The sequence below is a fragment of the Kluyveromyces marxianus genome, chromosome 3, assembly GCF_001417885.1.
Source record: "Kluyveromyces marxianus DMKU3-1042 DNA, complete genome, chromosome 3".
NCBI classification, from domain to species: Eukaryota; Fungi; Ascomycota; class Saccharomycetes; order Saccharomycetales; family Saccharomycetaceae; genus Kluyveromyces; species Kluyveromyces marxianus.
Window position 1 is genome coordinate 1,233,690 of NC_036027.1, and position 20,501 is coordinate 1,254,190.

General features: G+C 41.2%; 8 protein-coding genes across 9 annotated transcripts; 3 read left to right on the forward strand and 5 right to left on the reverse strand.

Moving 5' to 3' along the window:
• Window positions 1–388: 388 nt before the first annotated feature.
• MPD2 (protein disulfide isomerase MPD2) lies at window positions 389–1,258 on the forward strand (the record flags this gene model as incomplete). Its single annotated transcript, XM_022819101.1, has 1 exon — window positions 389–1,258. One exon carries the CDS (start codon window positions 389–391, stop codon window positions 1,256–1,258), a length of 870 nt encoding a protein of 289 aa, XP_022675701.1.
• Window positions 1,259–1,327: 69 nt separating this feature from the next.
• Window positions 1,328–2,251, reverse strand: APD1 (Apd1p; the record flags this gene model as incomplete). The annotated part of the gene is made up of 1 exon (XM_022819102.1): window positions 1,328–2,251. One exon carries the CDS (start codon window positions 2,249–2,251, stop codon window positions 1,328–1,330), a length of 924 nt encoding a protein of 307 aa, XP_022675702.1.
• A 1,788-nt stretch (window positions 2,252–4,039) lies between these two features.
• Window positions 4,040–7,462, forward strand: HAL9 (halotolerance protein 9; the record flags this gene model as incomplete). Its single annotated transcript, XM_022819103.1, has 1 exon — window positions 4,040–7,462. One exon carries the CDS (start codon window positions 4,040–4,042, stop codon window positions 7,460–7,462), a length of 3,423 nt encoding a protein of 1,140 aa, XP_022675703.1.
• Window positions 7,463–7,642: 180 nt separating this feature from the next.
• Window positions 7,643–8,659, reverse strand: ARA1 (D-arabinose 1-dehydrogenase (NAD(P)(+)) ARA1; the record flags this gene model as incomplete). The annotated part of the gene is made up of 1 exon (XM_022819104.1): window positions 7,643–8,659. The coding sequence occupies one exon, from the start codon at window positions 8,657–8,659 to the stop codon at window positions 7,643–7,645; it is 1,017 nt and encodes a 338-aa protein (XP_022675704.1).
• Window positions 8,660–9,118: 459 nt separating this feature from the next.
• MSH2 (mismatch repair ATPase MSH2) lies at window positions 9,119–11,989 on the reverse strand (the record flags this gene model as incomplete). The annotated part of the gene is made up of 1 exon (XM_022819105.1): window positions 9,119–11,989. The coding sequence occupies one exon, from the start codon at window positions 11,987–11,989 to the stop codon at window positions 9,119–9,121; it is 2,871 nt and encodes a 956-aa protein (XP_022675705.1).
• A 518-nt stretch (window positions 11,990–12,507) lies between these two features.
• On the reverse strand, window positions 12,508–14,847 carry JIP4 (Jip4p; the record flags this gene model as incomplete). The annotated part of the gene is made up of 1 exon (XM_022819106.1): window positions 12,508–14,847. The coding sequence occupies one exon, from the start codon at window positions 14,845–14,847 to the stop codon at window positions 12,508–12,510; it is 2,340 nt and encodes a 779-aa protein (XP_022675706.1).
• Window positions 14,848–15,360: 513 nt separating this feature from the next.
• On the reverse strand, window positions 15,361–17,273 carry ARL8A (uncharacterized protein; the record flags this gene model as incomplete). 2 transcript variants are annotated; one of them, XM_022819108.1, is made up of 2 exons in its annotated part: window positions 15,361–16,251; window positions 16,815–17,273. In XM_022819108.1, the coding sequence occupies 2 exons, from the start codon at window positions 17,271–17,273 to the stop codon at window positions 15,361–15,363; spliced, it is 1,350 nt and encodes a 449-aa protein (XP_022675707.1). The 2 variants fall into 2 exon arrangements, with proteins under 2 accessions (XP_022675707.1, XP_022675708.1); XM_022819109.1 differs by lacking the exon at window positions 15,361–16,251 and having other exon boundaries at window positions 16,632–17,273.
• Window positions 17,274–18,600: 1,327 nt separating this feature from the next.
• Window positions 18,601–20,421, forward strand: SNF1 (AMP-activated serine/threonine-protein kinase catalytic subunit SNF1; the record flags this gene model as incomplete). Its single annotated transcript, XM_022819110.1, has 1 exon — window positions 18,601–20,421. One exon carries the CDS (start codon window positions 18,601–18,603, stop codon window positions 20,419–20,421), a length of 1,821 nt encoding a protein of 606 aa, XP_022675709.1.
• Between the last annotated feature and the right edge of the window lie 80 nt (window positions 20,422–20,501).

Below are 20,501 nucleotides of genomic sequence, written 5' to 3' on the forward strand. Positions count from 1 at the left end.
AAATTAACTTACTCGCTGATTTCCTCTTCCTTATCTTTTTTTTTTCTGACTTGGTTTGTTTGTATTGCTAATTAAACTTTTGACTATCCATCGATCAATGGTTGCTCTTTTGGACGTAAATTTTTTATTTTATTTTATTTTTTTGAATCTTTGCCTAATCTCTCGAGAACCTAATTTTCAATAAATATGTACGGTATGATTGTTGCAATTTGGTAAGGTACTTGACACATTTAAAACCTAAAATGTAATTCTGCGCATAAAGCTGTTCGTTCTCTTTTTGTAAGAGTATATATAGAAGATACTAGTAGATCTGGTCAGTGGAAAATAAGAAAGACCTAGGTTTGGAGAATCATACCGCAGTCGTTAAAGAACTAATTCAGAAAACAAGATGAAATTGCCACTTTTCCTGTTATTTCTGATCGCATCAGTGTATGCAGTCGTCGAATCAGTGACTTCTCTGGATCAATTTTATGACAAGGTCAATGATTTTGACCCAACAAATCCAAGATATGTTGTGGTGAAATACTACACGAACTGGTGTCATCACTGTAAAAAATTAAAGCCTGTGTTTGAACAGTTGAGTGAGAGCCCCGTTTTGGATCAGATGCCTGTCATTGACCCAGCGTTGACTAAAGGAAGTCAGTTTACATTCTTTGAAGTAGAATGTGAACTATTTGGCAGTGTCTTATGCAGTAGACTTGAAGGATACCCAGCTGTTGAAGTGATCAAACCACTTAGAGCCGAGTTAGATATCAAAAGGGGTGACGAAGGTAAGAACTGGTTCGGCCGTGTGATACATAGAATTCTTAACGGTGGTCTCAACCCAAGATGGGTGCTAGACAGTAGAAGGGTTGTGACGTTCGAGGGTAACAGAGATCTTGACGTATTTGAGAGGTTCCTTGAGCGTGTTGTTGAGCAAGATCAATGGGAAAGATTAGTGGATGTGATTACCAGTGACGAATGCCCTGCAGAAGATGACTTGTGCAAGCAAGGTAGAGAATACTACCTCTCAATGTACGATGATGCTGAATACGAGAAGAAGTTGGAAGAATTGGAGAAAGAAATCGCTGCTTCCACTAGTGTACCAAAAGAATTGACCTTGAAGTATCAAATATTGAACAAGATATATGAATTGAACCATCCTACGACCTTTGTTGAGCCAGAGTTCGATCCCGTCGAGGCAGCAATGGCAGCTGGAATGTTTAAAGACGATTCCGAGCCTGAATTGAATACCCAATTGAGACAGGATGAATTATAGTAGTTTAAAGTACACACACACACATACACGCATATATATATATATAAGGCGATGATCATTCGATCTTTATTAAAATTGGTACTGCTGTACGCAACGGACCATCTCTGGGAAGGGGAGTTTGGGCTCATCCGGTACTACAAGACAATCCACGATGGCTTCGACGTGGACTGGGGTGACTCTACCAAGCCAGACCAATTTGGCCGACTTTTTCAAGTATATGATGACGTTTGCGGCGAACTTATGCCCACCGACATGGTTCACGAAAGCTACGCGTGCGCCATGGGGTCTGAAATCCGAGTTATCTCTGTAGATACCATGGCGTTGGAAGTTCTTGTTGAAGTGTTTTTCCAATATTGGCGCAGTGACGCCGCACCTTTTGTCTCTTGTTCTGTGTGAGCACAAGAACACAAAGGAGTCGTCTGTGATTTCCTGTATATAGTCTTTTGCCAACAGAGCCTCTCTGTTGTTGTGTAGGAGCAAGGGGACGATCTCTTGCAAGACATCATTAACTGTTTCCGAGCGTACCGCCTTGAGCCTCAAGAAGTGGGGGAAGATGAGGACATCGTTCTTGGTGCCCTTCATGACTTGAATGTCCAAAAGGTCGATAGGCAGGGACGACACAGAGCAGAGAAGGGATTCGCCTGGCGAATCAATGTTGGTGAATTGATCGGCGTTTTTCGAAATCCACGATTGGATGTTGTATTGGACGGAGTTTTTCTTCTCCATGCAAGCATCGTGAGCCCAATCGGACTGTGATGTTGGGACGACAAAATGGATCTTGGAAGAGCGAGAGGATCCAAAGAGAGGAGTTTCGTGTTCTATCTTGAGATTGGCAAACACGTGTTCGTCTTTATCCAGGGTGTTGCTGTCTGTGCAGCCTCCAGAGCACTGCTCTGGATCACAGATGTCGATGATCTCTTTTATTTTGGCGGTGGTTTGTGCATCATCTTTTTGAGATTTGGAGGCGCTCTTGAAGAAGTCTAGGACGCCCATGGTTGTGTAGTGGCAGTCGTGGTGTTCCTGCTGGTGCGTGTCTCACTCTCCGAATTCGCCCTTCTTGCTGTCTTTTTCCTTTGTTTATTAAAATATATCTATCTGATCTAATCCTAATCTATTCATCATCTATATTCTCTTCATCTTACGGACTATGCTGAATTGCGCTATACTGTAGTAAATACGCCGGTGATGAATAATGTGGGAGTAATGCGGGAATGAAACCATGAAGCCCGAAAAAAAAATTAATTAAAAAAAAAAAAAAAAAAAAAAAGAAGGGCAAGTCAGTTGGACCCCATTTTTAATCACGTGACTTCGGCTTATGAACTACATGGGAGGTCTTGCCAGCCCCCGTCCGCCTCTCTCTCTCCCCTTCTCTGTGCTTGTGTTGTTTTACTTTTTTTTATCCGGGCTACCCCGCGCATATAGCACAAAACGCAAAAAGCGCCGGTATCCACTAGCCAGTGTGCGAGATCTCCGCCTAGAACGTCGTGTGTTGGGTCCCCCACCCGGGTCTCCCCGGTTCTCACGGTTCCCGTTGTCTCACCGTGCGCTTCTACTTCCCCTTCCCGTTCCATTCCCCCTCCCCCTGATCCCTTCTCGCCGCAACACCCAGACACTCAAAAGCCAAGTCTTTGTTTTGTGGTGGTAGTGGTGTGGCTGAACTCAGCTGCTACCCACAATCAACAATCGACAATCCAATCCATCCACAAGCGACGACGACGGCACACATACACTCTGTATGCACTTTGGGATCGAAAGAGAGAGAGAAAACAGACCAACGACGGCCACTGCGCTATTATCTGTGTTGAGCCCAGAACATTCCGCACTGGATCCTTTCCTTTTTTCTTTCTATGGCCGTTCGTTCGTTCCTGCTGCAGTTTCGTCTGGGGTGAAAAGACTTTTGGTTGTTTCTTTTCCAATCGCTTTTGAGAGAGAAAATTTACGCGCTAGCAGCCCTCTCTACAGGTTGGCTGGTACGTTGGTACGTGCGCGCAGCACTGCACATTGTCGTCGTTTCTACGCTGGGCCAGATCACCTACAGAGAATCGAGACTATTACACATATTGGCGTACCCGAGGAATAGACTGATGCATGCACACTGGCTGATAGAAGCAAGCACAGTGTATAAAGGTATCTGTCAAAAGTGCTGATCTTTTCGTTTTTCATTTATAGAGAGAGGGGAAAGGAGAGGAGAAGAAGGAGGAGGAGGAGTGAAAAGGGCCCATAGCCATAGCCATAGCCATAGCCATAGCCATAGCCATAGGCAGGGGCATATTGACAATACTGAACTGACCCAGGATACTACTAGTGGTCCAGGTGGTAGGAATTATTTATTTATTTATTTATTTCTGTCTGTTTCAGTTGTCTTTTCTTTTAGATTCGTGTGTGTTTCTTTCTCATTCCGATTACTAGACAAACGGCGATTTGCAGTTTGCAGTATTACAGTGTGCAGTTTATAGTGTGCATTTTGCAGCACGGTTTCGCGAAACAGTCTTCCATACACTGGCGATTTTCGGATTCGATACATTTTGGTTGAAGCTAAGTCATCCTGTTCTTTGCTTCTTCTTTCGCCTTTGCTTCCATTATTTGATATTTGTTACATTTGATATTTGATATTTTTCAACAAACAAGTGTTTCTTTGCTTCCATTCGAGAAACACTAATACTGATTGATAATAATTATAACAATAATCATAATCATAATAGTAATAGTGATAATTACAGTGATAACAGCATTAGCACAAATACGCGCCCTGGAAGAAACAAGCCTTTGCCTAGTTGTGCCATGAATAACAGCAACGGGGAACCGGACGCTGGAATGGCATCACACAAAGAAGACGCCGGAAATGCAGGCGTGGCTGGTGCAGATTTCGAAACGACAGACCAGAGCATGACTAGATCGACCAAAAAAAGAGTCTCCAAGGCTTGTGACAGGTGCAGGAAGCGTAAAATCAAGTGCAACGACCTCGATCCAGTTTCTGGGAAGTGTGCCAACTGTATCAAGTTCAAAGCCGCTTGCACGTTCCACTACCACGAGGAAATGATGCGCAGGAACAACATGAAGTCGCATAGCAGACGGGACAAGTTCAACACCACTGCTGAGCTGAACTTGAAAAATACAATCAACAACGCAGTACATGGCGCCGCCTCCAGGAGAGGCGGCATTGTTACCGACTTGGACACCCCAACTCCCACGGTCTTGAGCAACGCAAGTAGTAGCGATGGCTTGGGCCCTTCTGCAGCTGTCTCTTCTGGCCAGATGGGTATGGGCAACATGGGTGACGCAGTCTCCAACAGCATGATGTCGCTGGCAAACTCGCAGGTACCGTACATCCAGTACCACAACCCAGTTTCGTCAAATATGGTATATCCATCACATGCACACTACAACGGCATCCCCGGACAATCGCACATGGTGGCACAACCACCCCAGCCTGTATTGGCCATGTCTCCGGTGCCCCCACAGCAACATATGCACATGCATCAGGCTCATGCCCATGCCCAGGCACAAGCTCAAGCTCAAGCTCAGGCTCAAGCTCAGGCTCAAGCTCAGGCACAGGCTCAGGCACAGGCACAAGCACAAGCCCAAGCTCAAGCTCAAGCTCAAGCTCAAGCCCAGACCCAGACTCAAACCCAAGGTCAACACCAACATCAGCATGATCTCTCTGGGTCCGTGGAAACCCCTAACTCCTCGCATCATTACCAGCACTCTCAAAATAAACAGCATCAGCATCAGCATCAGCACCACCATCAGCAACAGCAACAGCAACAGCAACAACTCGTCGGCTCAGACATTGAAGACTTCGATCCCCCGCATCAACTGGCAGAGCTAGCCCAGAAAGTCGAAATTGTTGGAAGGAAAATGACAGTGTTATTGGACTGGTGCGGTAAAATGGACTGGATCGGAAGGCAATGTGAAGAACTACTCAATAAAACGGAAAGAGAGCGAGAACTCAAAGAGAGCGAAGAAAATAAATCTAAGCTTTACGCAGCTACAAAAAGATACATGTCCTGTCAGTTCACTACAAATACTCTACCAGAGCTAAAGGCAAAAGTGAACCCTGAAATGACCAAGGAAGAATTCACAGAACCTTTACGCCCAATCAAGGCATTGGTTTCAAAATGGTATTTCATCCAGATGAAAAGACTATCCCAAAACTTATTAGATGAAAACCAGCTGCATCCGCTTCCTAGTCCGAACAAGTGTCGAAGAATTATGGAAATTTACTATAACATGCTCTCCTCAGAAGATTTGAATGTTATCGAGCCCAAAGCTTGCAGGAAAATATTCGAGAAATACTTCTCTAGTGGGCCAAAAGAAATCTCCTATTCGGAACATCTGATCATAAACACCTTGATGTGTCTTGGTTCATTATACTCTAGATACTCCGTGTTGCAATCGAGTCACTATAGAAAGGATAAGATAGATTTTACCCCCGAAAAGCTTTTCCAAATAGAAAGTGATTGCTATCAAAATTCTCTTTACTACTATCACAAGATTTCATTGGTATCAGAAGGTCTTCATTCCATTCAGGGTCTTTTGCTCTTCTACACATATATTAAAGCCAGCGTCTCGGCAGAAGCGGCTTTAAATGTATTTGTTGTCGCAATAAAATTTGCCCGTGATCTCAAACTCTCATGCCTTGATAACTTCAACCATTTGCCAAGGGAAGAATTCTTGCAAATTAGATCCATCTGGCTCTATTGTTATCTAAATGACTCCGCCCTTTCATTGGCATTGAGTAACCCACCAATAATCCACGAATCAGATATGTCCGTCTCTTTGGGCAGGAATTACTTCAAAACTTTGAGGACAAGTTGTCCAATCAGTAACTCACCAGATGGTGATGTGATACAAGCTGTCAAAAGTGAAGGTTTATTGTTGGAGACCGTGAAGAAAAATCCATGGTACTTCTCCGTTATCTTGAACTACTACAGAGCTACTTTGTGCAAAATTTCAAATAAAATCACAAGACATCTTTTCTCTGTAGATGCAACCAGTACAATGACTTTTAATGAAATAGTTGCAAAAATTATCGAAATCAAGGATGATTTGGTCGAATTTTCAGATAATATGCCACTTTACTTAGTGCAAGATAACCAAAGAACCTTTTTAGCAAGAATATATCACGCTTTAACTGGAACCCAAACTATTGTCAACTTCAAATTAATGAGCGCATTAATCACAGAAATTCATATTAAACGAGAAGCGTTGTTCGTCATTTTGTCAAACTTTGCCCAAGCCTTCCTAAACGATAATAAAGACCTCATCGAAGACAATTCAAGGGATGATTGTCATGAATTGTGGAGATTTTTCGAAATGAACAAAGTTAAATCCTATAAGGCAACACTCAATGCTCTAAAGGCCATAGATTTCAAAGACCACACCATACTTCATCATAAGCAACACTTCTTATATGACTTCTTCACTGTGATTATATCAACGGCATTCTATGTTATTGATAATATTGACACTTCAGCTAGTTTTGAATTACTCTGTCTGCTCAAGGATTTGTACTACCGAGTTACTAGTGGTGCCTCTGCGGAAGAAATTCATGTACACCAAGATGTAAAATGGTTACTTTCAATATTTCTATTGTCCTTCTTGCTAGAAACAGCAAGTATTCATTATAAGAATAAGAATACCTTGTCTTTTAGTTATCCAATGGATGATGATCGGTATAGGATGGTCATGAAAGAAATAACTACCGCATTTATCCGTGAGACTGAACAAGTCATGACTGTTTATAATAAGGGTAGATCTCCTACCGAAAAGGAATCTGACACTGTAACTAAAACGGACAAGGTTCCTACGTGGATATTGTTGAAACTATTTGACGTTGTAGATTTGCCGGAAGAAGACTCGCTTCAAAACTGGTGGGACTCCAAAACTAAATCCGAACATGAATCTGCAGACATTGATGACAATTCTACCTCAGCTGCTGCCACTACGACTGTATCAACAACTGCAGAAGATAAAGATTCTAATAGTCCCGATACCAGTATGAAACTTTCGGAAACTAAAAACAAACAAAACACTGCAAGAGAGTATGAGTTGGGCTTTAATTTTAATGAACGTTGGCTTCCTGCTGACATGAAGTTCTTCGGTCAAGACGCACTTTCAAACACGAATTCGAAAAATAATTTCGATTTTAACTTCATGCAATCTTCGACATTATTCGAGGACATAAACTCTTTGAATAGATGATCATTTAAATTATACTTCTAAATAATGTAAAAATACTGAATTCCACGTCGAGACAACAAATAGAAAGAGTATCTAATTGGTTATTCGATATATATTGTAAAGTGATAGGTCATTCAGGCATGTCATAAAATGAAAATTGAGAACAGTTGTAGGATTTCGTTGTACTTCCTGGTACAGCGGTTAAGACTGTTTTTGATCTCTTATAAAGTCCTCCTTGAAACTTGGAATGACCGCAAAAGTGGGTGAGTTAATCAATCTTTTGCGGTTTTGTTTTCCAAATTCGTTCAATTTGTTGATATCTTCTTCTGATAAAGGAATAAATGACTTATTAGCTGCAATTCTCGTTGGGTTTAGAGATCTAGGAATAACTATTGTACCCTGTCTCAAATGATAAGACGTTAATATTTCATTTGAGGTCGCATCATATTTAGCACACATTTCTCTAATGATTGGAGCATTTAACAAAGGGGCATCATTGCCACCAAAAGGCGAATAAGCTGTGACTAAAATGTTATGCTCACGGCAGAAGTCACATAAATCTCTCTGGGGTAAATGTGGGTGAAGTTCAACCTGGTTACAAACAGGAACAACTTTACATTCATTCAAAACCCTCTCTAAGTACTCGATAGGGAAATTGCTAACACCAATAGCCCTAACTCTGGTGTCATTTGGGTCTAAGTATATTTTTTCAATATCCTTGTATGTCTGAATCCAATCTCCTCTTTCGTCGTACAACGGTTTCCCATTTTCATCAACTGGGTCTTTTGCTGTTTGATCGACAAAGTGAGGATCGTGTACTTTCTGTGAACATAAGGGCCAGTGTTGCAAGAATAAGTCGACATAATCAAGCCTCAACCTTTTCAAAGATTCATTTAAGGATCTATCGACTTCATCCCACATAGTATGCCACACTTTCGAAGTAATATGTAAGTCTTCGCGCTTCACTACACCTTCTTCAAAAAGTTCTTGCAATGCTTCACCGACGTATTCTTCTACACCATAGGCCCAGGCTGTATCTATATGTCTATAGCCGGCTTTAACTGCTGCCTTCACTGCTTGTTTTGTCTCAGAAACTCTGTTAAGCTGAGCGGCCGTTCCTAAACCAAAAGCCGGAACTTTATTCCCATTGTTAAAAGTAAAATATATTTCGGTAGATAATGGATGCAACATAGCGGGTGGATTGTATGTATACTTCATTGGTATAGCTTGTTTTACTTTCTGTCGTTCTCGAATTATATGTGGTTATAAAGCTGCTACAGCACAAGGTATAACTAGCAGATACAATTTAATCTTAGACACACATAAGGACAATTGGCTTGCTATTTATATGCGCTTCCGTATCAGAATATTAAGGTGGGAACTTTATCAATGATACCGTTATAGATTTGCAACTTTAGCTTTCTTTGGATGTTGCTACGTCTTAGTCAGACCCTTTTTGCCTTTACATTGCCTGTTTTTTTTTGCTTTCAACCTAATAAAGTCTTAGAGTCTTATATAATGTCGTTTCCTATAGCAAATAAAAGGTAATAAAGAATACTTAGGAAAGAGTGGTAAGAAAAGGGATTAGGAAGCATGTATAGTATAGACAATTCTCTATCTATTAGCTTAATCACAAACTCTGTGTACTTTTGCACCCTATCCGACATAATAACACATTCATAGCAATGTCTCACGTATCCAATCTACAAACGTTTGACTGGTACCTTCCTCCTTGGATAAGTCGTCAATATGGGTCTTTAATTTGTCTATGCATTCTTCTTGCACAGCAGGATCACTCAACCTTTCTGTCAGTTGGTTATCCTTTAGGTAATCGCACCATTTCTTTAAACTCCTTTTGAGTGCGTCAGTTCCAGTTACTATTTGATCTGATGTAAGTTTGAGCTTCTTGAGAGAATCACTGTTACTTTTCAGCTCTTCTAGTTCAGCGGCTTTGCGTTTGGCCATGTTTACAATTTTGTTTGGGAATTGAACAACTTCGGCTACATGTATACCGAATGATTGATCTGAACTACCAGGTTCGACTTTATAAAGTAGAGTGATGTCATTGGAATTGTGAGCTCCATTGTCATCGATGTGAGCTACTACATGCATATTAGAGACATTCTTTAATTTATCCTCAAGGGTCGTTAATTCGTGGAAGTGAGTAGCAAACAAAGCAAAACATTTAATGCTGGTTGCAATGTACTCAGAGATGGACCATGCCAAACCGAAACCATCATACGTGCTTGTTCCTCTTCCTAATTCATCGATGATAACTAAGGAATTTTGGGTAGCATTCTTCAAGATGGACGCAGTTTCTAACATTTCCATCATGAAGGTCGATACACCTTTTAATTGGGAATCACCTGCACCGACACGGCATAATATAGCATCCACTACGGCAACTGTAGCTTCATCGCATGGAACAAAGCATCCAATTTGCGCCATCAAGCATATTACACCGATTTGTCTAATATATGTTGATTTACCACCCATATTAGGACCAGTAATAATTATGAACTCGGATTCATCTTGGACTAGTTTCACATCATTGCAAATAAAGGTAACATCATCTTGCATTTCAACTATTGGATGACGCGATGCTATAAGCTCTGTTTTTCTGTTAGGGTCATGCATAGAATGCATCTTTGGACGAACATAAGGAACTGGGGCATACGACGATACTTGTGCAAAAGAGCAGAGTATGTCAAGCTGGGCTATGACTATAGATAACTTTTCGAGCACAGGCGTATAGCTCAGCGTGATGGATACTATCTCTTTCACTAATGATGCCTGTTGTTGTTCATATCTCTTTTGTAGTTCAGATGTTTCTTCTGCAATATGTTTTAAGTCTCTAGTTGAGAAAAAAATACCCGCCTTCACGGTCGATAGTTCTATATATTTCTTGTGTTGACGTAACGATTTTGCATCATTTCTGGTCAATCTCATACACCACCCATGTAAATGGTGGTTTTCTAACTTAAGTTTCTTTTCAGGATCAAATCCAAGATCATCTGCCGCTTCTAAATGAATTTTTCTGATGTCGCCCTTCAGTTGATCTAATTGTTTTCTAATAATCGATAATTGTTCGTTAAATTCCACCTTAATCATGAACTCGTTTGTTTCTTCGTAGGCCTCTAAATCAACCGTCGTTTCTACCAATTCTTTGAACTTTTCTAAGGGTTCTGCATTTGATAGCAGTGGCTCGAGTAATATTTCTCTAACAAGGGTTTGAATCTTTTCTGAACCTAATTCATCAGTAGTTTGTTTTAATAAATCCGTGATAGTTGGGATTGTTTGTGCGAACTGGTATATTTTAAGCACATCTTCCAAGTTTCCATTCTTGTTTAGCTTTTTCGTTAGCCTACGGATATCCGGAACGCTTGGTAGACATTCTTCTTGTAAAGTTGACCTTAATTCTAATTGGTCCATAAAGAACTCTACAAGATCGTGTCTTTTATTAATATGTTCAATATCAGTTAAAGGTTGTTTCAACCATTCATTCAATAATCTAACACCAGCATTTGTTTTACACTTGTTCAATAGTTGGAATAGACTTGTGCATTTTTGGCTCGATCCAACACTCATCGTAGCTGAAGTATTTTGTGACCCTGCGGGGAAGACATTTAACGCCTTAATCGCGGAGGCATCTAACTTGACAAACTGTGATAAAGAGTGTTCTACAATTTCAAAGTTTCCCAAATTGGTTTCATCACTCATGATATTGAGATACTGTAATAACACGTTACACGCGCCAAGAGCATTTGCTGAAAACTTAGACACAGACAATGATAACTCGTTTCCACAAAGCTTTGCCAAATCAGATTCAACATCTTTCCCGTTGAAATCACTGGCCTTAACGAAGGATGCAACACATGAGCATCTATCAATCACGCTCAAAATCTTCTTCAAGTCATTTTCCATGGTAGGATTATCACGCAAATCTGGAATAAGACACTCCTTAATTCCTAACTGAATTAAACAACTCTCCAAGTTTGAAAACACCTCGTTGTCTAGTAGATCAAATAAACCAATCCTATAGTTGGTATTATCAATAAAGGAAACAGCAATGGTGCAGTAATTGGTGGCACCTGTGCCATTAAAATTGAACTTCAGGCTTGCTAAAACGATGTTTGTCTCTAACGAACCAACAATAAGATCGTCGACTTGTTCAATATTACCTGGTGATGCCGTCCTCTGTAATTTCCATGTCTTATCATATACTTCCACTTTCTTCCCTAAATCCATAAGAGCCATCTTTAAGAGGTTACCAACGATTTGTAAAGACATAGTTACATACTTTAGAGGCCCTTGTACATTGAATTGACGTAGAGTACTAGGATCAATTTTGCAGTCTTTCAAGACGGAAGACGTATGGTATACCTGGTCGGCAACAAATAAGGCATCATCTCCAATCACAATGTAGTACTCAGATTTGTCAACTAACCTTAGGGTGTTTGCTGATTTTTGCGGAAGCTGTAAGAACCTCTTGTAGAACCCACGTTCCTCTGCAACGTCAGAAAACTTTAGATCCGGTCTTGAAGACATTTTGCCCTGATGCGTTCTGTCCTATTTCATAGAGTTGAATTCTTTAGTTCTTTAATATGTCTATCAATGATCTAACTCTTCATTTCGCGTGCCTTTTTTTTTTCAGGTTGTAACACGTAAAAAAAAAAAAAAGAACTGGCTGAAGAAATATTATTGAATGGATAATGTGTCCCGGACATAGAATAGAAGACAAGGCAAAAGGTTAGTCTTTATGTATCTAAGATATCCTTGGTTAGCGTACATGTATTTATAACAGACTCGTAGAGAGTTGTTGAAATAAACCAGTCTTTGCCAAGTAGTTATATATGATTTGTTAATTTGTAAATAAACTACAATTTGTAGCTGAAGTCTGAATTTAAGATTTGATAATTAAAAGCTCAATTTTAACTACTAAAAACAAAGATCATAATCAAGAGATAGAGATTTTATGTTTCATATAGAATATAATATTTAGAATATCTAATGGGCATGTCATATACATACGAGCATATAAGTCCTCTTCGAACAGACGGTAAAGGTTATATGTGATCAAGTTTCTTGAAGAGGTACAGACCTCTTTTTTTCTTTGACTCACCAGAAGATTGACTTGACATGCTTCCCCTACGAGAACTAGTAAAGCTCAGAGAAGGACTCAAATCACTATTGCTATCCGAAACGCTTGAGCTGTTCTGATTTCCACCGAATAAGAATGTAAATAATCGTGATCTTTTGCGCTCCTTTTTATCCAAAGAAGTTGTGCTCATAACTTTTCTTAATGTTGAATCTGATTCAGATTTTGGCTGGTGGGATCGAACCGGCACTAAAGAAATTGACGACAGATCTCTCTCTAGGGGCGATAGTTCAGAATTGTTCGCTTCAACCGTTTTAATCCGTTGTATAGCACTCATACCATCCTTTGGTTTGACTGAATGGGCGAATTTTATGGCAGCGGGATTGGCATTTGAGGGTCGAGAAGAAACAGATGATGGAGTTAAGTCTTTCTTTTTATCCCCTTGTTGACTCAGTTTAGTGACCTTCGCTATATTGATAGCTGGTGCTGTGCTAGGATTAACATTCGATGGTTTTTTACGAGGTACATCGCTAACATCCAACATAGACTTCTTCTTTGTGATCCTAGGTCTGATGCCACCTGTCCAAGTTTTCCTTATTTGCATTACGTATTCGGCATCGCCCAAAGACTCAAGTTCTTTATTAAAATTCAAAGTAGCGTTTATGGTAGAGTCAATTTTCTCAAAATGCCTTTGCTTTGTCGAGAGTGTTGAGTCAACATCTAGTAAACCCATCTTTTTCTCAAGCAAACTGCGGTATCGACGCCTTAGTTGCTTGATCGTGTTAACAGTTTTTTCCATATCGTCAAGAGATAAGTGAGAAATATTATCAGCCTCATCTTCATCACTGCTATCTGTCTGCCTAGATGTTCCATCCAGTTTATCAATGTTTGTAGACGTATTAATATTTGGAACAACTCTTGACGACTGAATTTGTTTTTGTTTAAGTAAAATCTCCCGTTGCAATCTCAATTCGAACCAGCCCATTTTCCTTGCTGCAACCACGAACAAGGGTATTGGGAAATTTTGCATTACTACGGGACTCAAATGTCTACATCTGTGTATTACAATGTTGTTAGATCCATCTCTATCCACTGGAGTACCAATAACGAAGAAATCTGGAGCATAAGCGTTCAATGAATTGATTAAAACTTTTGAAGTACTACCAACTACTATTTCAATCGTTAGTTTCACCTTCCTGTCACCCATTATAATGGTACAATAATCAATTAATCTTTGTAGAAGGGCGTTGACCTCACCAACAGTGTAGCCATCGCACCATATATCATCTGATGGATCATAATCATCATAGATAACATCATCACCTGTTCCAGCTCGAATGTCTCGATTGCGAGACAGTGATCTCATTCTCGACCTTGACCTTGAGCGAGATCTGGAAGCCGACCTTGATCGCGATCTGGATAATGATCTGTGTCTATCAGATGTCATGCGTTCTGGGATATTAGCAAGAATAACGATATAATCTGTGTCATTAGCCAATTGATTGATTGCCCAGTCCAGAGCCACCCAGGTATGCCGTCTTCCACTGATATGCACCAAGACCGTTCTTGGAGTCTTAGCAATACCAGTAGGTGTTCGAATGACACGGAGTTGTCTCCTTAAGTTGGCTCTTTTTCTCTTTTCGATGACTTCTCCATTTTCGTTCACCACTGGTGCATCTGTTAGATCGACCTTTTGCTCCGGAAACAGGATTTCTGGGTACTTGAAGTATTCTGACTGAGCTTTACCTATCCTGTACTCCACTGTTTCTACTTGTTTCCGCCATTTCTTTTTCCAGTCCTTATGGTATTGGCTCTTGATCAATGCATTACTCACCAAGATGGGCCTACTAGGGTAGTCCCTTCTTCTGATTTCCCCACCGGGCCCAATCATAATCTTTGCCGCAGTATCGCGTACGCCAACATCCAACTGCTGAGCAGAGGAGGCAACCCCAAAGCCCAGTCGCACCGGTGAAGACCCACGCACCCTACTAGTGGGAGCCTGGCTCAAATAATTTTTAGACCGTGCAGGATTCTTCATGTAATCCAATTCAGTTTCCCCAGAGTACAAATAGTCCATAGAGCTATCCAGATTCAGAGGTTCGTAAGACATATAATCATCCACTTCGTCATCCGCTCCACTGCCTTCAATAGGCACAGTGTCCCATGAAACCGTTGGAACGAGTTTCTCTCCATTTAACGTCACAAGAGAGTTCGCAGAACCTCCACTCTTATCATCACAGCCTGTCCCATCGCCATCCAAACAAAATTGAACCTTACGGTAGTACAGCGGGTCCACAGGTTCAATCATCAACCTTGCCTAACCTTACCTTAATTGCCAGTCGTCCTTCTCGCTCCTTTTTTAGACTACGATAATTAAGAAACTTCTTAGCTCTTAGCTCTTATTTCCAAGCACACTCACTCACTCACTATATCTTTTCTAAAGAAAAACCCTTCTATCCTTAGCGGGAAATTTAACAGTAACAAAAATAACACTATCTAGCCTAACCTATCGCGAATACAGCAGTCCTGACCTTACCACTCTCCGACTAACCAAAACTCAAAAACGTATTTTATTCGGAGTATGGAATTCTATACATTATCTTGTTTGTATATACCAAACTTTTTCAATATGCTTGGCTTCTTTCTCTCTCTTTTTTTTTTTCTTCCCGATGATTCAGAATTACGGCCGGGGTTTGTGCAGTGGGTTTTCAGCCCTGCAGGGATCAGATTGAGTACATGGAAGAACAGCCGTTCAATGAGAAGAGGGAAGAAAGTGTTATGAAAGAAGCATGAGAAGTACATAAAAAGTAGAAGAAAGATATTAGAGCTCAAGTATCCACTCAATGACGGGATCAAGCAAGGTTTTGTCTTTGCAACTGATGGAGAAGAGGGCGATGTCTCTGTTTAGCTTAACCTTGGCATCGTGGGGCAAATGGAGCAACCCATGCTTCAAGTCTATGCCGAGTTCCTTGGACAATATTTCTATTTTGCTCAATACGTGTTGATTTTCCGTGTTCAAGTCATATTTTGGGATGTCTTCGAATTCGTAGTTGTGTAGTAGTGGTGATACATATTTCCAAGTCTGTTGTCTGGTAGACTGTTCAACGGAGCGGGACTTGCGTCTCTTTTTGGTGGTGGCTGCGGTGGATGGATTGGAGAAAACTGTGGCACTAGTACTAGAAATATTCACGCCAGTGCCAGCGCCTGAGTTTGAATTGGAATTCGTGCCGTTTCGTGTGTCTTCCAATTGCACATCCGGCTGGAACTTCGGGAGTAGGTCCACTTTATTTCCCAATACCAGTATTGGGATATGGTCTATGTTCGTGGTGATTATAACATCGTGCAATTTAGCCTTAGCGGATTCCCAATTCGTCAAATCTGATAAGTCTAGCATATACACCAAAAGGTCTGCCTCTTGGAAACACCGCTCCCAGAGCTTCTGGAATCGCGTCTGGCCCGCCAAATCGTAGATTCGTAGCTGCGTGTGGTTCGGCAGTCTGGTTTCTCTGATGTTGATACCTAGCGTTGGTATGGTGTCGGTTTCAAACTCCTGCCCTACCAAAAGGTTAGTGAATGTAGTTTTACCCGAATTCTGTAGTCCAATAACAGCGATACTGAGCCTTCTTTGGGTGCCCAGATATTGGAACCATTCTCGTAACTTGTTCCACAAGTGATAGAAACAGTCCATTCCCAGTTCAGCAGATTCGTACGACTCACTTATTGGAATGATACTGATCGCCCCCAAATGGCAATTAGGGAAACTCTCTACACTGGCCCTGTTTTTCTATTTACCTCAATTCATGTCAAGCTGGATATTATTGTCAGAAGAAAAAATATAGTAAATATATAATATATACGTGATATATACTGAAAATGAATAGATATGCCTAACTAAAGGTAAACAATCCAGGTTACCTGTAGACGTTTGTTTTGGCGATAATAAATTAACCAAACCAAACCACATGTAGTTCCAACTTTTAATAGTTTTCTATTCAGGATATACACACACAAAAAACACTTCTATGTAATAAATAAAATACAACAGAGTTAAGTAGCAACGAGAGCGAAACGAAGTGAGAAATGGTGTGTCTTCTAATGCGTTCTTTTGTATGCCAGTTTATCGAATCTGCGCACTGCACCGTACCCTTCCAGCATACAAAAGAAGTACCACTCCACTAGGTAATCGGTGGGCACGCGGTAGTAATTGAGTTTTGGCCTTAGCAAGAAGTAGCCTTCAGCTGCGTGGCACACTGATGCGCCGATCATGACAGATACCAGGACCACGTCCTTGCCTATGAAATCCAGCACGGATTGTGGCAATGGCAAGAACTCCAAGATTCCCCTATGCACGTATGCTACAAATGGGAGAAGAACGAGCACTATAATCAAGTGTTCCAAGATGGTGCGAGGTTTTGAAATCTCGTTGATCCTAATGTGAGAAAACCCTCTCTTAGCAGCTGCTTCCTTAGCCATCGGCACCAACCTCGATCTGGCCTCTGAAAAGTCCTTTAATGGAGGGTCAATGGGGATATACTTCTCCACATCAAACTCGATAGCAGAGTGTTCGAACGTAATCGTCATGTGGTCCAGCGCAAACTCTTGCATTCTAACATTGCTGATCTCTTCTGTGATGGGCACCTTCCCATAGACATACAAAAAGTCCTCCAAGGCCAATTTATGGTCCTTGTTCATGTGAGCAATGATGCTCTGGGCAGATTGTTCTTCAGCCGGCATTGGTGTTGTATTGATGTTCTTGGCGAAACCTTTTGTTTCGCTTTGTCTTGGGTTAGCGTTTAATACCACGTTACATAATGTACAATATAATTCCCACACTCATATATATATATATATATATATACATCACGTACACCCACCTCAATTAACCCGCCATATACACACATATATATATAAAATACACATAACACTTGCGTTCCTGCGAATCCCCCAATAATCTGAGGTTTTCCTGCCATCAAACGAAAAACCACCAGCAACCAAAACCAAGATCTAGCTTATTTCTCTTCATATTGTACATTTGTTCATGTCCCTCTTCCAGGTCTTCACTCGCATGAAGAACAAGAACCTGCAGGCCTCTCTTTTTTTTTTTTTTCTTTCTTTCTTTCGTATCCATCTAAGCCTTCATTCATTACGGAATTTTCTTTCCAGACGAAAAACCGAGGCTGTAAGAAGCTAGTGCGAAGAGGGCCCAGCGAAAGCCGCACAACCAGTCGACTTTTTCGACAGTATCGTGCGGCGCGAGTGTTATCTCAGCCAGTCAGACCCCGCTCACGTCACTCGAGGGCCAAACGGCCGGAGGAGGATGTCCTATTTCTATTTCTATTTCTATTTGCATTTCCATTTTGTTTTGTTGATAGCTACGTCAACAGCAGCTCCACCAGCCTTGTCCTGTGTAGTGTACTCTAGCGTATTGCTCTTTCTTTTTCTCTCTGGTTTCCTTCCCTCCCAGGAATTTCCGTTGTAAATCTGCCATTCTGTCGCGCGGTAGGTAATTCCCGACACAGGGCCAAGGGGCCGTCTCTGCCAGTCTGTCAGTTCGTCTGTCGGAAGAAGAATGGAGTGTTTGTCAATCACGTGACCGGATCGAACCCCAACGGTGCCTCTTTTCAGTTTTTGGATCTAAAAAAACTAATTTTTTTTTGATATTTTTTTTATTCACTTTTTTTTTTGAAAACCAAAATTTCCTCCTCCGTTCACCCCCTCCTCTCCTGCCGTCTTGTCATGAACATGAAAAAAGCTTGTCATATACGTAGCGAAAGGAATAAATTGGATTGTAGTCAACATATACCAGATTGTTAGTACACAAGACGAAGCGAAAAAAAAAAAATTAAAATAAAAATTACCCATACACACACACAGGGATACATCCTGAGACCTTGTAAGTGAGGGGAAGAGAACAGAAAAAAGAGATATATACGTATATATATTATTTGCAGAGCGAAGAATTAGCTCACAGCAGAGTAATCAGAAAAGGTGTACCAGTTAGCTCGACTCGAGAGAAAGGAAAAAGGGGAAACAACAGAGAGATACAACAATTAAATTGGACATGTCGTATCAAGCGAACCAACAGCCGGCACAGGGACAGGGCCACCACCAGCGCCATGGGACCGCTCACCCACAAGGACAACATATAGGGAAGTACCAGATCATAAAGACCCTGGGAGAGGGCTCGTTCGGTAAGGTGAAACTGGCGTACCATATATCGACTGGACAGAAAGTGGCTCTTAAGATCATTAACAAGAAGGTTTTGGCCAAGAGCGACATGCAAGGACGGATCGAAAGAGAGATCTCGTATTTGAGATTACTCAGACACCCACATATCATCAAGTTGTACGATGTTATCAAGTCCAAGGACGAGATTATCATGGTTATCGAATACGCAGGTAACGAATTGTTCGACTATATTGTGCAGAGAGACAAGATGCCCGAACAAGAGGCCAGGAGGTTCTTCCAACAGATCATTAGTGCTGTGGACTACTGTCACCGTCACAAGATTGTGCATCGTGACTTGAAACCTGAGAATCTATTGCTAGACGAACACTTGAACGTGAAAATCGCCGATTTTGGTTTATCCAACATAATGACAGATGGTAACTTTTTGAAAACGTCGTGCGGTTCCCCCAACTATGCGGCACCAGAAGTGATCAGTGGTAAACTATATGCAGGTCCAGAAGTTGATGTTTGGTCTTCTGGTGTTATCTTATACGTGATGCTTTGCCGAAGATTACCATTCGACGACGAGAGCATCCCGGTCCTATTCAAGAACATCAGCAACGGTGTATACACGATACCGAATTTTTTGTCGCAAGGAGCAGCCAACTTAATCAAGAAAATGTTGATTGTGAACCCATTGAACAGAATAACGGTCCACGAAATTATGCAAGATGAATGGTTCAAAGTAGATTTACCAGACTATTTAGTCCCCGCGGAAACTCCCCAACAAGAAACCCCAGAACAAAAACAGGTCGATGGTGTGCCTGCAGGTACATCCAATCCACCTGCCCCTTCAGAGGTCATTGACGATACTCTGGTCCAAATGCTTTCGAAAACAATGGGTTACGATACCGACGAGATTTACGAGGCCCTTGAATCAAATGAAGATCATCCTTCACTAGACGAGATTAGAGACGCATACCAGTTGATCAGAGAAAACAGAAACCTTATTAACGATATCAAGGCTAACAAACAGCAATCGAACGATTTAGATACATTCCTATCCCAATCACCCCCATCATATGAACACTCAGCCAATAAACACTCTATGTCGTCCAAGCGCTCTCGTCCACACAGTAACTCCAAAAGAACACAACAGCGTACGTACCAATACCACTACGGAAGTGAGACCCAGGATGGAGACAGTACAATTGCTATATTACCAAGCTCTTTACCTCAGATACATAGAGCCAACATGGTGGCACAAGGATCTCAAGCTGCGGCCAAAATATCTCCTTTGAGCACTAAGAAGTCGAAAACAAGATGGCATTTTGGTATACGATCAAGATCGTATCCATTGGACGTGATGGGAGAGATATACATAGCATTAAAGAACCTAGGTGCAGAGTGGGCCAAGCCTTCCGAAGAAGACCTATGGACCATTAGAGTTCGTTGGAAGTACAACGTCGATATGCCAGACGATGAGATGAAAAACAAATGTATTCCTGATCTTATGAAAATGGTTATTCAGCTCTTCCAGATTGAAACTAACAACTACTTGGTTGATTTCAAATTTGATGGCTGGGAATCCAGTAATGGAGTGGCTTACACGAGCCGTAATGACGATGAAATGAGTACGTTTAGTGCATATCCATTTTTGCACTTGGCAACTAGGCTTATCATGGAGCTAGCGGTAAACAGTCAAGGAAATTGAGTTTTTGTGTTTCTCTTCCATACCGGTTAGTTCATTACGTAATATAGAAAGTGTAGCTGATGCAAGAAGCTCAAATATGC